Source organism: Lutjanus erythropterus, chromosome 21 (genome assembly GCF_056507025.1).
Source record: "Lutjanus erythropterus isolate fLutEry1 chromosome 21, fLutEry1.hap2, whole genome shotgun sequence".
In the NCBI taxonomy this organism is placed as follows: Eukaryota; Metazoa; Chordata; class Actinopteri; order Lutjaniformes; family Lutjanidae; genus Lutjanus; species Lutjanus erythropterus.
This window is the reverse complement of record NC_139337.1, coordinates 30969039-30987302: the sequence shown is the minus strand read 5'-3', so window position 1 is coordinate 30987302 and position 18264 is coordinate 30969039. Positions and strand designations below refer to the sequence as shown.

At 39.0% G+C, this 18264-nt stretch overlaps 2 protein-coding genes across 5 annotated transcripts in view; both read right to left on the bottom strand.

Moving 5' to 3' along the window:
• Window positions 1-745: 745 nt before the first annotated feature.
• On the bottom strand, window positions 746-11171 carry LOC146307872 (NLR family CARD domain-containing protein 3-like). 4 transcript variants are annotated; one of them, XR_014772709.1, is made up of 7 exons: window positions 11113-11171; window positions 9322-9468; window positions 9075-9236; window positions 6187-7974; window positions 3790-3963; window positions 2331-3432; window positions 746-1634 (listed from the first exon to the last, which is right to left on the bottom strand). XR_014772709.1 is itself a non-coding variant. In XM_084747337.1 (6 exons), exons 1-6 carry the CDS (start codon window positions 9585-9587, stop codon window positions 2279-2281), a joined length of 2790 nt encoding a protein of 929 aa, XP_084603463.1. In that variant the 5' UTR covers window positions 9588-10719; the 3' UTR covers window positions 1641-2278. The 4 variants fall into 4 exon arrangements, 1 of the variants encoding a protein (XP_084603463.1); XR_014772708.1 differs by lacking the exon at window positions 11113-11171 and having other exon boundaries at window positions 9322-10718; XM_084747337.1 differs by lacking the exons at window positions 746-1634; window positions 11113-11171 and having other exon boundaries at window positions 1641-2504; window positions 3259-3432; window positions 9322-10719.
• A 4273-nt stretch (window positions 11172-15444) lies between these two features.
• LOC146307871 (vasoactive intestinal polypeptide receptor 2-like) overlaps window positions 15445-18264 on the bottom strand; it is a 36104-nt gene continuing 33284 nt past the window's right edge. Inside the window, exon 13 of the mRNA XM_084747361.1 lies at window positions 15445-18260. Coding sequence (XP_084603487.1) covers window positions 18087-18260 — 174 coding nt within the window. The 3' untranslated portion in view covers window positions 15445-18086. The remainder of the gene's footprint in view (window positions 18261-18264) is intronic.

Below are 18264 nucleotides of genomic sequence, written 5' to 3'. Positions count from 1 at the left end.
AAATTCAATAACTCAATGCCAGCAACACTTACAGTGATTCTGATTTTTCAGTTGAGACAAAGACCATGCATCTTCTCCACATGGTTCAAGAGCAGCTTTCAGTTTATTCTGGATATAATTTAGACAGATGTTTTGTTTCAGATACTGTTTTGACACACCTGGGTTCAGTATGATGCTTTTATTTACTTTCCTTTTGTTTCGTCTTGCTTCTAAATGTGATCTCAGTAGAGTCCTGTGGGCTGATCACATTTGAGCACATGACGTTTGAATAAAAATGTAATTTAATCATCCATTCACATACAAATCTCCATATATACACAATTTGCTTAAGTTTTAATATCTGAGTAACTAAAATTCCCAAGAATCGTCCTGCAGCAGGAAATAATCATTTGAAATAACATTTGGAAAATAAAATCCTGTAAAATCCTGGTGACACTTTAACCCAAACTGCTTTTTAGTTTATTTCTTAATTTAAAAAAAACATAACAGATGAGATAAAAATAATAATAAAAAAAAAAACCCTTCAGAATCAGAAACAGGTCCAGATCACCGTACAGGTAAAACCAAACAGAGTGATGCATCACTGTTCACACTAGAAAATTATTTCTTCTGATTTTAATGACTTTATGAACTTTTCTTCTGCAGCCAAAGACTTTGTTCAGATTTTATCGACTTCTTTTCCTTACAACCAAATATTTATCTGTTAAAATATGAGAAACCTGTCATTGGTGGTAATGATCAAAACTTTAACTTTGAATGGTTTTTATTACAAACTGTAACAATATAAGAAAACAGAACAAATATATAAATGTACATGATCTTAATCACTGATGACACTGAAGATTTTTTGTTTATTTGATGTCAAAAGATATATAACAAGTCAGAAGCAGGTTTTGGTTTAAGACAGCTCTGGATTTTCACCAAAATATGTCATATTTCAGTAACTTAAAGTGATTTTAATATATATTTCTCATTTACAACAAATTAAATGATGTGAATGTGACAGAGTTTGTTCATAGTGACAAATCCACAGATAATTATCATCAGACTTTGTGGTTCTTTGGTTCAGTTTTCTGCAAAAACTCAATCAGTTGGGATGTAACAGAAAAAGATCTACACTCTATAAATATATAAATATATACATATATATATACAGTCTACTCTGACATCAACCGTCCAGCTGCTGTGTCCTTTGAAATTTCTATTCTGGGTCAGAATATCTATTTTTGTTTTCCTGATTGACGTTAAAATTAATGCAGAATCTTCACTGACTGAGTTCAATGTTTGTTTAGGACAGAGCAGCAGCAGAGCAGTCCACACACACTGATGATACTCTGTCACATGATCCAGAGGAACACACAGGGATGATGGTGTTCAGACTGCAGCACTGACAGTCACCTCCACCTGTTGTGATTCCTCTGTCAGTCACTGCTGGATGAAGCTCTCCTCTCCACTCCACCTCCCAGTAACACGACCCAGTCAGAGTCTGTCCACACACAAGCTGCTGCTGCTGCTGCTGCTGCTGCTGCTGCTGCTGCTGCTTCAGCCTCTCTGGATCATCAGGACACAGCTGATCCTCTCAACACAAACTCCTTCATCTTCATCATCACTCTGACAGAGATCATCACCACCATCTGATGAGAGAAGAAGACAGAGAACAGAGGTGATAAATCAGTGTTTACAGAGACTCCCTTCATCAGCTGTCAGTCAGTGAAGCAGCACATCCAGTATAAAGACCAGCAGGGACTTCAGTCCTGTTCAGACCAGAAGTGGAGCAGCTGTGGAGCGTAGCTGCTTCCTTTCAGCTCTCATGTTGACGTGTTGGACTGAAGCTCACAGACCTGCACAGACTTTGAGCATCAGGTCTGTTGACTCTGCACATTTCACTCAAGTACACAGTGGAAATAAAGTGCTGAGTAGAGCTGTGACAAAGATGAACTGATCGATTCTTTAGTGTCGACATGAGAGAACAAACAGTTTGAGATCAGATTTGATGGAACAACAGTTTGATGAATGAGGACCTCTGTCTCTGTACATCTTGTAATGCTGTCAGCTGTAATCCAGCTTTATTTCCTGTAGACATGAACACAACAACAACAGTCGTCTTCACATCAACTCAAACACATGATCACAACAAGCTTCTGGCTCATCTGATTGGCTGACTGTTCTCTCTCTCTCTGTCTTTCTGTCCAATCCTGAAGCCCGTCACCATTCTCCTCTCACAGCTTCACTGATGAAAGCAGGAAATACTGGATCTTTGCTTTGACACTGATTGTGTTTAATACAATATTGATGAAACCAGCAGGGACTGAGTCCAACTTTCTACTGACCTCAGAGTCTTCAGAGCAAAGTGTGGACTCTCCACAAGATCAGACAGCAGCTTCACGTCTGAATCCTGCAGATTGTTTCCCCACAGCCACAGAACTGTCAGATGGGAGGGGTTGGACTTCAGAGCTGAGGCCAGAGAAGAACAGCTGATCTCTGACAAACTGCAGACATTCAATCTGAATAAAGAATAAATGATGTCAGATACATTTAGAAAATGTTCCTGTTTGAAATCATTCAGTGTTTAATAATCTGTTCAGAGCTGAACGAGATTTAGAAAATGGACGTTCAGAAAATGGGAACTCCAAACATCTGAACTCAACAGGTTCAAAATTGTAAAATACAGAAAGTTAAAGGGTTCTCATTAATATTATTGACAACATGCTGCTACTTCAATAAAGACGCAGCTCCACCAGTCGATTCAAAGATGCCAAATATGTCAGGAGAAATTTTGGAGGAATGTGAACAAAAAACATCGACAATATTTCTTATTATTCTTCCCTTAATATTTAATACTGCAGTCATAAAATCAAAGCATCTTCAGTTTAAACTATTCAGTCAGTATAAGAATCATATAGATTCATAAATATGTTGGAAAACACAAATACTGAATATAATTGTTATTGTCTGATAGTTGAAAGAGGTTATTCCTTTATTCATTGTATTTAGATATTATAGATATTAAAGTTTGTTTCAACAAAAACATGATGAAGAACATGAGATGAAAATCAAGATTTTTTTGTTATATGAAGGTTTTAAATGTGCAGCTCAACATTTCTCTGCCACAGTCAATGAACTAAACCACTGAAGAAGAAAACAGACTTTGACATTCAGATTAAGATACAGTATGTCAGCCTTCTGTCTGCAGTTTAGTGTCAACACAACTTTCACATCATATTAATCTCAGAACAGAAGTAAAAAATGGTGTCTGACCTCAGAGTCTCCAGTCTACAGTTTGGACTCTCCAGAAAATCACACAGACGCTTCACTCCTGAATCCTTCAGCTTGTTGTATCTCAGGTCCAACTCTCTCAGATGGGAGGGGTTGGACTTCAGAGCTGAGACCAGAGAAGAACAGCTGATCTCTGACAAACTGCAGTCACTCAATCTGAATAAAGAATAAATGATGAAGATAAAAATGAATTTAAAATACAGTGAGATGTGTTCAGGATTTAAATGTGCAGCTCAACATTATTTTGTCCTAATCAATGAGCTTTTCTCTAAAATGAGCAGAGTGACTTTGTTATTGTGTTATTAGGGATCATCATAACCAAAACAGTTTTCTTACTAAAATGAATCCAGTTTGATTACAGACTAAATTCAGAGTCAAACTATTCAGACTAAAAACTTTAAAAAAGAGTTCAGACAAACACAGAAAACAAGAGAACTGAAGGAAATTTAAAGTTTCTCTTATGGATTTAAATTTGGTAAATATAAAGTGGAAAAGAACAAATGATGAACTGACCTCAGAGTCTCCAGTCTACAGTTTGGACTCTTCAGTCCAGAACACAGACGCTTCACTCCTGAATCCTGCAGGTCGTTTAAGCTCAGGTCCAGATGTCTCAGATGGGAGGAGTCAGACTTCAGAACTGAGGCCACGACTTCACAGTGAGTCTCTGAGAGTCTACAGTCAGAAAGTCTGTGATGACAGAGAAAATATTTAAGAGTATGATAACATGTGACAATGATAAAAATAGACTGAGAGCATTTTGCATCACAAAGTAAATGATGATGAGCTCAGCTGGTCAGTCCCTGATCAAAAGGTTTCTGCTTTGAAACTTGAGCTCCACATGTCAAAGTGTCTTTAAGCAACATAATGAACTGCTAATAGACAAAAATGTCTGACAAATGACTATAATGTGTCATATTTTGATGAACAGGCTGCTGTGATTTGTGTTTGTTAAACTTTATTTTGACACAATGTTCAATGAGCTGTAAAATGACTGCAGACTGTAACCAGTGGTGGACAAAGTACTCAACCCCAGTACTTGAGTCAAAGTACAGATACTCCTGGTCAGATATTACTCAACTACAAGTGAAAGTTGCTCAGTCAAAACTTTACTCAAGTTAAAGTATTAGAGTACTTGCTTTTAAAAATACTTAAGTATTCAGAAGTACATGTTTTTAAAAATACTTAAGTATTCAAAAGTACAAATTACAAAGTACATTTTCTAATATCAATACATGCTGTATTGTTTTCATGATGCATTTACAGAAGCTTGTAACTCTCTGAAACCATCTAATGATGCACTGACTTGCTTGTAGAATCACTCTGCTACACAAAGTCTATAGAAACACCTATAAAAACTTCAGCATAGAAATGCAATCAAAAATTTAAATAACTGAGATTTCTTTCTGTCTTCAGGGGCAGTATATGTACATGAATTATGCTGTATTTTTCACCCTTATAAAACAATCCAACTTTAAAAGCTACCTGGAATAATGAATAATTATAATAACATCTTGAGATTTAATTTTGTCTTTCTCCTGCCGTCACCATTACGGTTTTATGTTTGAATGACAGAGGGAGAGCTTGTTTGTGCTTGTTAGTGCGCCTGGACATATTTCTGCTTTTGCATCAGTCCCATTTGAGAGCAGCTACTGTGATTGGTTTCCTTCTGTGAGGAACACAGCATGTGACCAATTGCATTTTAGAAAAGAAAAAACAGCAGCAGCTGACTTCAAAGCTCAGTCAAAAAGTAACAACAACCTTCCTAGAAATGTAGTGGAGTCAAAAGTACAATATTTGTCTTTGAAATGTAGTGGAGTGAAAGTCATAAGTTTCCAAAAAAACAAATACTCAAGTAAAGTACAGATACTCAAAAAATGTACTTAAGTACAGTACTCAAGTAAATGTACTTCACTACTGTCCACCACTGACTGTAACTGCCCTTCTATCTATTTACCTCAGTCACGTCCTTGTGTGGATTTTGTGCATCTTTCATGCATCTTATGTCACTCCATCTGCTTTTCATCTCACATTAAATGTAGGACTAATGTCGCATTATTAGTATCATTAGTAAAGATTGTTCTGTCATTTTATGGTTCATAGTCGCTGCAGCTCAACACGATCAAAGTGCTGATGGAAATGCAAGTCGGCACAAATCAAATCAAATCAAATCCATTTCTCCTCCAGTCAGCAGTCAACATGGACAGACAGACTAATGATCTCACTGTAAACTGTAGGATTAGTTCATTAGTTGAAGTCTACCGTCACGGACCAGATTCACTAAAGCCTGAAAACAGAGTCAAGAGGAGGTGCAGAAGTCTAGTTCTGTCTCAGACCACCTGATTTACAATATGTTGAAAGATTATTATGGAATTATTGATCATTGATGCAAAAAAATGTTGCCTACCACAGCTTTAATAGGAAATATCTCAGAAACTGCTGGGAAAAAATAAAATAGCAATAATGAAAAAAACTTAAATTTCAAGTGCTGTTAGTTCCAGCAGATCTCAGATATGACATGTTTGTACTATATAACAAACAGACACATTATATAAAGAGAGTGCAGACACTGGATCCTCTGTAAAAATCAAACATGACTGTTGTGATAAAATGATGTCTGTCAAAACATTTTTTAAAAGGTTTTTCTGCTGGATTTGTATCAAACCTCCATTAAAGAAACAGAAGATGAGAGAAGACTTGTTCAGTAGCTTATATGTATCAACACAAACATGATTTTTGCAGACATCTGTAGTCTAACACATATGATTATTTAAAAAATAGGTTCAGTTTAAGCAAACATTTCTGTTGTGCACATTTTATAATGTACATGTCTGTTAAGTGTGTCTTTACTCTAATATTGATGACTTAAGCTTTACGTTGATTCAGAGTGTTGATAATCACATCTGGACTTACCGAGCCTTTTTGCAGTTCCTCACAGCTGGAATCAGTCTCAGTCGTCCCTGGTCTGATGTGTTGTACTTCTTCAGGTCAAACTCATCCAGAACCTCCTCTGACATCTGCAGCATGTAGGACAGAGCTGAGCAGTGGATCTCATAGAGTTTCTTCTCTGATCCGTTCCGTGACTTCAGGAACTCTTGGATCTCCTGATGTACTGAGCGGTCGTTCATCTCCATCAGACAGTGGAAGATGTTGATGCTTCTGTCAGGAGAGATTTCATCACTGTTCATCTCCTTCAGGTTGTTGATGACTCTCTGGATGATTTCTGGACTGTTGTCTGTCTGACCCAGCAGGCCTCCTAAGAGTCTCTGGTTGGACTCCAGAGAGAGGCCATGAAGGAAGCGGACAAACAGGTCCAGGTGACCATTTTTACTGTCAAGGGATTTCTTCATGGCTCTCCTCAAGAAGACATCCAGAGACATCTTACAGAAGAAAGTCTCCAGTACCTGTGTGTTCCTGTTGGTGTAACAGTGGAACATGTAGACTGCAGCCAGAAACTCCTGAACGCTCAGATGAACAAAGCAGTAGACTGTTTTCTGGAAGATCACACTCTCTCTTTTGAAGATCTCTGTACAAACTCCTGAGTACACCGAGGCCTCTGTGACATCCAGACCACATCGCTCCAGGTCTTCTTGGTAGAACATGATGTTTCCTTCCTCCAGATGTTCAAACGCCAGCCTCCCCAGCTTCAGAAGAACTTCCCTGTCAGCCTCCATCAGCTCCTGTGGACTCGTCTCATGTCCCTCATGGTACTTGTTCTTCTTCCTCTTTGTCTGAACCAGCAGGAAGTGTGAGTACAGGTCAGTCAGGGTCTTGGGCAGCTCTCCTCTCTGCTCTGTAGTCAACATGTCCTCCAGAACTGTAGCAGTGATCCAGCAGAAGACTGGGATCAGACACATGATGTGGAGGCTCCTGGATGTCTTGATGTGTGAGATGATTCTGCTGGACAGATCATCACTGAACCTCCTCCTGAAGTACTCCTCCTTCTGGGCATCAGTGAAGCCTCGTACTTCTGTTACCCTGTCAACACATGAAGGAGGGATCTGATTGGCTGCTGCAGGTCTGGAAGTTATCCAGATGAGAGCTGAGGGAAGCAGATTCCCCTTGATGAGGTTTGTCAGCAGCACGTTGACTGATGACTTCTGTGTGACATCAGACACAACCTGACTGTTGTTGAAATCCAGTGAAAGTCTGCTTTCATCCAGGCCGTCAAAGATGAACACAAGTTTACAGACAGCCAGCTTCTCTGCTGTGACCTTCTGTAATGTTGGATGGAAAACATGGAGCAGACTCAGAAGACTGTACTGCTCATCTTTGATCAAGTTCAGCTCCCTGAACGAAAGCAGAATCAGCAGACTGACATCTTGGTTTTCCAAACCCTCTGCCCAGTCCAGAGTGAACTTCTGCACTGAGAAGGTTTTTCCAACTCCAGCGACGCCGTTGGTCAGAACGACTCTGATGTGTCTCTGTTGGTCAGGTAAGACTTTAAAGATGTCCTGGCATCTGATTGGAGTCTCATGGAGGGTCTTCTTCTTGGACGTTGTCTCCAGCTGTCTCACCTCATGTTGGGTATTAACCTCTTCACTCTGTCCCTCTGTGATGTAGAGCTCAGTGTAGATCCTGTTGAGGAGGGTTCCACTTCCTGTTCCATCAGTTCCTTCAGTCACACGTTCACATCTTGTCTTCAGACTGATCTTATATTCATCTAAAACCTCCTGCAGACCACGATCTGCTGAAAATATTCTGAAAATGAATAGAATGAGACACCAGATATTTTCTTCAATATATAATTTTCATGTCCATGACACAATAAATGTCCCTCTAATATAACAGACAATCCTGTTTTCAGACATGAAAACAGATCTATAATCTTAATGTTGTTGAAAAATATGAAGATTTGTCCGACACTGTCTAGAAGCTCAGATGGTCACAGAGAACAGTAAAAGTGTTGTTACATTTCTTCATTTTGTTACACTACTACAGCTTTAAGTTTGTGATGAAAATGTTTGCTTCATTTTAGTTTTCATAAACCTGAGCTACTTTTCCAATCTGTCTGTTTGATCAAACATTTGATGATCTGCCTGTAGTTTGTTATCACAGTAAAAATCCTCCAATAAAGAGAGCAGACATGCAAACTGGTTAGAGAGGAAAAAGGTGAGAAGGACGTGAGACCAGACAAAAACAAAGACCTGCTAAGGGAGGTCCTGGAGTTTGATCTGGAGATTTTTATGATGACCTTTAGGATGACTTTGGTGCTGGTCACAAGTTAAAAAAAGTTTGAGAAGATTGAGCAAAATAAAGTGCAAAGTAATACATGTTATACCACGTGTAGCGTGTGTTTATCTTCTGCTGCAAAAGAGAAGATGTGTAACTTCATGTTATTCTGTTGAGGAGTCAGGTTACATTACATCCTGGTTACTGACACACTTCTCTAAAAACTAAAAACTAAAACTAAATTACAAACCTGACATCAAGAAACTTCACTGCTCATCTCGTTCTCTCTCATGCACCTTAATTCCTTCAACGTCTCTCACTTACATTAGTTTCCTCTCACAGTTTTCACATTTTGCGCCTCATATTTTGTGACTGACACACGCTACTGTGCAACTTCACTGCAGCTTTTTCCACACAGCAGGTCACAGACCGATGGTCTGGACTCACACTGTACTGTGACCAGCAGCAAGTTGATTGGCTCCATCTCTACAGGAGCTTGATGCCTTTTGTTGACAGTCAGTCTGCACGCATCCAAAAGTTCATCCACAGATTCAGATGAGACATTTTGTCTTCATCCTCAATACTTCATCTTCCATTAGTTCAGTTTACAGTAAAAAAAAGTCTCTTACTGTGAGTCTGAGGGTTCAGGTTCATTACTGGAGAACAGAGGATCTTCTTTGGACCCGTCACTCTTCATAGACAGACAGCTGGATGCTGAAGACTCTGCTCTGTCCTCCTCTTCTTCTGTCCTCCTCCTCTTCCTCCTCCTCAAGTCATGGACTTCAGACAGTCTGAGGGGTAAAACAGAAACACTGACTGTGCAACTGGAAAAACATCAGCAACAAACACTGAAAGAGTCAGAATCATTTCTCTTACTGTGAGTCTGAGGGTTCAGGTTCAGTACTGAACAATGGAGGATGATCTTTGGACCGGTCACTCTTCATAGACAGACAGCTGGACACTGGAGACTCTGCTCTGTCCTTGTCTTCATCTGTCCTCATCATCTTCTGGACTTCAGTCAGTCTGGGAGGTAAAACAGTGACACTGACTGTGAGCTCACAAAGAATCAGGGAAGAAGTTTGATCTATTAGTGTGTCTGCAGGTGTAACAGGTGTGTGGACAGACATGACAGAGGACAACATGTGGACTATTTTCTGGCATTTATTGGCTCCTGCAGAAAATATAAAACATATTTAAAGTCTTCTGGACTCTCATCTGCACTTCTGCCCCCTGATGGAAAACAGCACTGAGTGTTTCACATTTTTTTCTCAGTGTGCAAATCAATTCATTATCTAAACATTATATTATATTTTTAAATCATTTTACACATCAGTCTGTCAAGTGATATGAAATGTTACCAGAAAACATTTAACAAACAGCATATTTCAACAGAAAATATCCTCAAAATCATGAAAAACTACATTCAAGAAGGAAAACAGTGCCACCTTGTGGCTGAAATACAACAGTACATGAAGTGGAGTGACTTATCAGAAACAACAACATTTATAACTTTATAACAGCTGCTCAGATCTGAGGAGCTCTGCAGAGGAGGGTCTGCAGCAGACTGGAGCTTCTGGAGGAAAAAGACACCAGAGTCACTGTGATGCAGCTACTTTACTGTCAGAGTTTCTCAGAGTGAATGTTTCAAACTTTTGGGATTAAAAAGATGATTTATCTTCACTCCTGCTTCAAACTTCTGCAGCAGCAACAAAGAAATCATGGAGCCACAGACCAATCAGAGGAGAGCTCAGAGTTTGGTTTTGAAACTTTTGAGATGTAAAAATGGATTTATTTTTCCTCCTGCCTCTCAGCTCCTCTGCAGCAGTGCTTCATGAAACAATCGGCTCGTTTGAGATGAACTGCGCCTCGCCTGGAGAGTAGAAGAGATCAGACGGACGCAGCAAAAGGTGGAGACAAAAAGCTGCAGTTAAGTCGGACAGTTTCCAGCAGACTTCAGAGAACATACAGGAAGAGACACTAACATCCTGTTAGATCACCTGTAGGTTACCTGAAGTCTGCAGACCACGTTCACAGCTGAAGTAATAAAGTTTGTTCTTGATCACTGATTTTAGTTGAAACAGATCCCAATTCTGTTACATGGACCATCTGTTCTTTTATCTGCCTTGTAAAGCTCTTTGAAAAGGTTCTTTTTATAAGTCTTGTTGACAGATTAAAACTTAATTGTACAATATCAGACTAATATAACTCATATATCCAGCATTAAATATTACAATTACACAGAAAATTTGTATTTTATACAACGCATGGTGTTTGTTGTCAAATTTAAGAACCAGTCAAAACCTGCCAGCTCATTGATCAGGTGACAGTCAGGTGTTTGCAGCGCCTGGTTCTGAAAACTGCCTTCATCTCTTCAGGTTATCGTTGCTCACATGTGATTCTGCTTCATCTCTAATGCACCGAGTGACACACAGCTACTGACACTGTGCTTTTGTTCGGACATTTCTGGCCGCGAGTCAAACCTTGTTGCTGCTGAGTTTCATTTTCATGACCGCTTATATCATGAAACCATGTTGAGGCTCCTTTTCTCCCCTAAAACAAGCGAGTGTTGTGATTGTGAGCTCATGTGAGCAGGAGAGCAGAGAGAAAGACGATTTGAAAAGTCTCTTTATGTTCACATCTCAGTTCTTCTGTCTCTTCACACTGAACCTTGATGATTTTAAATGTAGTTTCTCTCCTCTGTCGGTGTTTTATTACACACAGCTGATATCTGTTGGCAGGCACGTGCAGAGGGGGGGGGCGGAGGGTGCTGGAGCACCTGCCCCTTTGACCCTTGATGCCCAAAGTGCCCTTTTGTCAAAGTGTTTTTTTGTTTGTTTGTTTGTTTTTTGTAAGTGTGTGTGTAAAAGTCTGTCTGTGTGGCCCAAAATAATAAATAAAACAAAATAATAATAATTCAGATCTACCCTCGGTTGGTCACATGATCCACGTAGACATGCCCTCACTGCCCTGACGTGCCCAGATGTGCCCTGTAGCTAAGCGCTGCTAAGCAACGGATCGCCCTCTACAGTTCGGCACGCGTGTGATCCGCGGACCACATGTGAGCATCATAGTTTTACTGTCACTGTTACTTTTGTATAAGTTATAATATGCGAAATCTCAATGCAGAGTTACAGTGAACAGACAGGACAGATGCTGCTGTGTGCAGCGCATCTCTGTGAAGAGCGACTGATTTAAAAGCCGTCACATCACCTTGAGTGAAATCCAGACCATAACTTTTTTCACTGATGTAACTATGCTATCACCATAGAAACAGATCATAAAACTGTGATGTTCATTGAACATTTGGTGATATCAGCTGTCTTAACTTGTCCACAGCTCCTCTCTGCTCACCGCTGCAGCTCTGTCTCACCCCGTCTGTGACACAGTGTGTCTGCTGATTGATTGATTGATCATGACTTTTAACCAATCAGATGTGCTGCTGTAGGCGGGACATTGAGCCAGACTACAGAGCGTAGTTGTGTATTATACTGTACAGTCTGTATGATCTAATATATGTGTAGTATATACATAGTACAGCACTGTATAAGTTTGAAGTTTTTAATATTATTTCCATTATCATTACTATTATCATAATTATTACATTACATATGGTGATAATTACAGACAGACAAAGATTAGAGACAAGTGCATTTTTAAAATAATTTAACCCTAATCCCACCACTTTTTTCTTTTTTGCTGATCCGAAAAATGATCTGATCCGTGACTCAAAACCGTGATAACGATCCGTGAGCATCCTGTGTGTGTGTCTGACTCTGCACACACCTCGCATAAGTTATAGCTGCTAGTTAACCACACACAGCGTGCTGAGAGGAAAAAGTATGTCAGGCCTCTTTTTGTTTCTATATGTTTCTTTTGTCACGGGCAAAGTGCATTAGAGATCTGTATCATTTTACTGTCAAGTGAGTTGCAGTGTTTTTTTCTATGTTTCTAGAGACAATGAGGCATAGGCTATTATTTCAGTAAAACTACATGTGCATGTACATGCATAGTCACATAATTTTGGACTATACAGTATAAATCCAACAACAATAACAATAATAATTAGAAGAATTTGAATTGCGATTTTCTCAACCTCTCATTTAAACATATCAGTACTTGTTTCTAACATTTGTATATATACACACAAATTCAATATAACATGCATAAATATAAAATATATAACTTTTATAACCTTGCTGTCTTGCACAAAGTGGATAGTCAAACTGAATAAAAGCACAAATACATTTAAATACATAATTTCTATATCATTTAATTCTTTTTTTACTTTATTATTAGCACTACAAATAATAAAGGGCGGATTATGAACCAGCACCATGGAGCAAATTCGTGGCCCCCTTTTAACTTTGAGCACCTGCCCCTCCAAAGGTCTCTGCACGGCCCTGTCTGTTGGTCTGTTCTCGCTCACGATCACCTCCGGAAACTGCTGCGCGCGCTTATGAAGCGCGTGCTGCTGGTGTGGTGGAGGAGCTCAGGACGAGAAAACGAAACCAAACTCAGATGAGACTCAAAAATTCTACTGCAGCTTTAACAAAGAAAAACACACACCTGCAGAAAGACATGAAACATATCTAAAGTTTTCTGAACTCTCCCATCTGCACTTCTGCCCCTAAACATGTTAAATCATATTTTTACTGCTTTCGTCACATGACACGGAGCGACTTCCGCAAAACTAAACACTTCTATAAAACTTAAATTAGCGGTAAAAACAACAAAATGATCGATTATATAACAACAGTCAACAGTAAACAATATTCTCTAAAGGTTTCAACATAAATGACTCAATTTCCAGAGAAAACAATAAAATATAGTGGCAGCAGTTTGACACACAACTTACCTTCAGTGACGCAAAACAGCACTGTGAGGGGAAGGAAGGAGGGGCTACGGAAGCACAGGAGGTACGGAAGAAGCAGTTCAAGGAGGCACATAACGGTAAATAAAAATTACTAATAGAGATGAAATTCACAAACACTCAAAATAATTAAATTAAACAACAAATTAATTTAATAAACACAATTTGGAAACAATAATTAATAAAGTGCATTTTTAACTCTGTTACACAGGGTTTTAAACACGAGTAAACCTGCTAAAAATAGGTAACTGGTCCTTTTTTCCCAGTGTCAAGAGACCTGCTTACCATTCTGTTTTTATATATATGTATGCTGAGACTCATGAGTGCAGAAAGATGTTTTTAAAAGTCTGTTTTCAGCTCTCACTACTTTTGATTTTAAATGAATCTGTGTCACATGTTCACTTTCACCTGCAGAGGAGTTTTGTTCAGTTACAGATCATAAAAAAGATCAGCAATTCCTTATTATACTGATTCATGATAAAAGCCTTTAGATAACAAAATAACAGGGAGCTTTTATTGTGAAGAATTTACAGGAAGTAAAATCTTACACATCTTTCAGCTCCTTTTCCTCCACTGAAAAAAAGTCTGTCAAAATGCCAAATTGTTCAGTTTTTACTTTGTAACGCTGCTGGTCTGCAGGGTTTATATTACTGTGAAATTTCAACGCCACTGATTCTGTGTAAATAGAGCAGGATTTTTGCATTTTGCAGCCAAATAGTCAAACTCAATTATCATTTTATATGTGTTCACAAAAACAAGGAAAACGAACAAAGGAGCTGTTCTGTTATTTCTGCCACTCTTAACAACAGTCAGAAATCAATCAGGTAAAAAGTGACACTTTACATCAGGAAAGGTACGTTTATACACAAATATTTATTAAAGCTGAAGCTGCTCTGGAGGCAGAGATAAGTTATAACAGAAATGCAGAGCCAAAAACGTATTTTTTTTTTAATCACTGATAAAAGTAATATGAAAAGGGCAAAAGGCAAAAGTGGAGGAAGCTCGGCTCCAGTTGAAAATCCTCACTTATCTCATATAAGCGTGGCCTGGAAACAAGATGGATGAATCGTCCTCAGGTAGAAATAATTTGGCTCCACTGACTGAGTTTCACCTTCACCAACAGGATCATGTCAACCTCTCAGTCTCAGAAATGCTTTCATAACTTCATTGTGCTGAAATGCCTCAGAGTCCAAAGTAAATATGACCCCTCCCAGAGGTAAATAAGGAACCACAGCACTAAATTAGTTTCACACTTGAGTTTGTTTTCTTCTGTTTACCAGTGGAGCAACACGCTCTCTTCCTCATTGACCCCTGACCTCTGACAGCACGGGTCAGTGTGAGCTGTCAAGTGCAGATAAACACGCAGCAGTGACGGTTTACACTGAGCCAGTGGAAACAAAAACACAACACGAGGACAGAAAGAGTCTGGAGATCCACACTTTAAACCAGTGGATTTCTTTTCAGTTTATGGCAGGGGCTCAAAATATATATCTTAGTCCAGAGATATCAAATAATTGCGATGCTTTGTTCACATTGCAAATGAATATTAGGTTAGAATATAAAGCGTTTGCCTGATTTAACATGACTTCTGCTATAAACCACAGATACTTTTGCTGGTTGAACAGCAATAAAGTCAAAATGCAATAAAGTGCACCTGAAGTCAGCAGTGGTTTTCTGATTTTTCCCGGTGAATGTGAACATTTTGAAAAGCATTGTCTTTTCTGTCTGCATCTGCCAGCGGATAAGTTGATAAGAGTAGACAGAATATGGGAGGAGAGACTTGATGATTTCTGCAAACAGTCGGGAAAAAAATATGTGCATGTATCAGTATTGGCATTGGCTAGTTTATCTACTGATAATTCAACATTGTGGATTCCTAATTTTAATAATTTTATAGTGTTTGTAAAATGTTGAACAAAACATTGCGAAGTTGTCACTTTGAACTGTGGGTCATTGTGACGCCATTTGTGACTATTATTTTAAATTTTACAAACCAGACAATCAGACGATTACTGGAGAGAATAATCAGAGGATTAATCCATAAGGAAAATAATCATTATACCAAATAAACACAAACTGATTTGCAACAGTTAAATTATTGCTTAAAGAATAAATCCAACAAACACGACTCCATGATAAAAGCTTTTATACGTAAAACATACAGAGTCACAGGTTTACGACTGTGTTGAAAAGTTTACATATCTCCCTCAACCTCATACATCACCGACATTAATACACTCAAGTGTGTAAAAAAACAAAAAACAAGACATGAAATACAAAACAATCAAGGCAAGTTTGGTTTTTGTCTGTTTGTAAGGAGACCTGAAATCCTGCTTGTGTCGCAGTGACTCATTTTGGATAAACGCACACGTTCAGTGTCCAGAAAACTGAAAATCTCTGAGGGTTGGACTGATGTTCCCGTCTGTTCATATTCATCCTGTGACTGAATTTCACATTTCAGCATTTTCCACTTCAAGAATCTGATATGATGGACAGTATGGAAAATCTTTCATTCATCCAGCGTCATCAGTAATTCAGCTTTGGTGTCTCATTCTTACTTTTTCAGACCATGAACAGTAAAATAGCGATGGGAAAAAATCCAAAATGGTCCAATTCAAAGACATCAATACGAAACTGGAAATAACAGAGAGGCGCAGTGGCCAAACCCTCATTTTGGCACAAAAAAAAAATAAAAGGACGACTGTGATTTACATGAGCTACAGTAACCTGTGTGTTTCCTGAACTCCCAGATGAATCTGCTCTTTATCCTCTGTTTAGGACAGTGGTTCCCAACACGTGGGTCGTGACCCAAACAAGGGACTGCAAGATAAATCTGAGAGGTCTTGAGATGATTGATCGGGGAAGGAAAGCAGAAAGTGCGACTCGCTTCATGTATTAAGTAGAATTTCAACCTATTTAATTTACAGTCTATGGCTCCAACTCGCCATTTGAACTGCTGTGCTCATCTTTTCATGCACAGTTGCTACATATTGCTCCTTTAAGCATCTGAGTGATAATAAATGTTCAAAACTATTAGAAAACCTGGTGTAAAATAAAAAAAAACAGCTCATTTTGCAGTTAAAACCGTTTCTCAAGAGAGTGTGGGTGTGACAGATCACGCTTTGACTGTCATCTTCCTCAGGAGCACCAACACAGAAACTGAGCAATGAACTGCAAAATGTATTTAAGCTGCCTAAACAAAATCACGCAGCGCTGCCTCGATCAGTCAGTTTACGTTCTTGTTTTAACACATTAGTTCAGATCTGAACTAACGCTACCTGCTGCAGATCGACCAGAAACTTCTGTGTCCAGTGAGGTAAAATCAAAGGAGTGTGCAGAGATACAACAACTTCAATTCCTCGTTGTTGAGTTCACTAAAAGACTCAAAGAGGCAGATCAGCTTGGAGCAGAGAGGTTTTGTTAAGAGCCAGTACAGCCGATACAAATCGTTTTTATTCATTTTGGTGCTCTCTCTAAACCAACCAAACTCCATTTGCAGATCAGTAATTTTATCTCACAGAACACAGGAGCTTCCTCCTCAATTTGTTAGTTTGTTTGTGTTATCATGTGACTTTGGTGAATCCAAACTAACCTTTTTAAACACAGAATTCACACAATAACACAAACAAACTAACAGTTCAAGGCAGCGGTTGACCAACAACTCCCATATTCTTTGAGGCAAAATTATTGACTTAGTCTATGGACTTTGGTTGACTTGGAGAGGATGACATTTCGCTTATATAACAGCAGTTCCCTTTCCATCAGAAAGGACTTTCTGACGGCAAAATAAAATGGTGAAAACATTCTAAATATAGCATACACTTAAATTAATACAGATTTTTTTTTAGGTGGACCTTTTCGCTAATATGTTTTGTTGCTGCAGTGCATTGCTGAACTTCCTTGCTGGTACTCCTCTGTGCTTCTCCACACTGGTGGCGTGCCGACTGCCATCAACAGTAGCTACTACACTGAATACTGACAAACACCTCATCAAAAAACCCCATCAAATAATCTGAACTGTCCCTTTAACTTGTTAAAGGTAACCAACTGTGAAATCTGCAGTAGACTGGTCTGGTCTGGTTCCAGGTAGAATATTTCTGGGTTTCTTTTGGGTTTGGGTACAAATTTTTAGAACTGTGAAGAATTCTACTGCACCGTCTGCTTCCTTGGACCCGCTGTCATTAAAAAAGATAAGAATAATAAATTCAAGATTGTCAAATTAGTGATTTTCCACAATTCTTTTGTGATTAATAACATAAAACAACAAGAAGTCTTCATGACTTGTTTTTAATCTCTGTGCTAAATGTTCTTCGTTTTGAATCCTCTGCATCCAAAACAAGATCTTGACTAAAACAAAAAATAATTATATGTATAAAATATCTGCTTTCACAAAACTTACTATCGAAGTTAATAGTCGCCTTCAGTGTAACAGCTGCAGATGATAACTGTCTCCCAGAAATATCTAACAACTGAGAAAGTGTGTTTTTATTTGATAATGTTTAATGAAATGAAAGGAAGAACTAAAATTCACTTAGTTGATGCAGGTCTCTGTTGTGCATGATTTTGAACAGGCACTGTTTCCTGTGTGTCATGAATTGAAGACAGGTTGAAGACGACTGTGAGGACGCGGTCCGAGCAGAAGATCCTTCGCCTCAGAAACTCCTGCAGGTCACAGCTTCGGTTCCCGCAGTAGCAAACGAAATGTCGCTCTGAATGTGAGCATCAGTTCTGATTGTCTACACAGAAAAAGGACAGACGTCTCAGCCCCGGGTCAGAGCATGGTGGTCTCAGTCTGCAGGATGGACTGGGCTCTGGAGTTCCTGGGAAAGTGAGCAGAGTTTTCGGTGCCGTTTCGGCTGACCGACATGGCGTGCAGCCTGTAGTCCCGCCCCACGTAACGCTTCAGAGATAAACTCCTCCACGTCCTCCTCAGCTCGCTCTGGACCTTT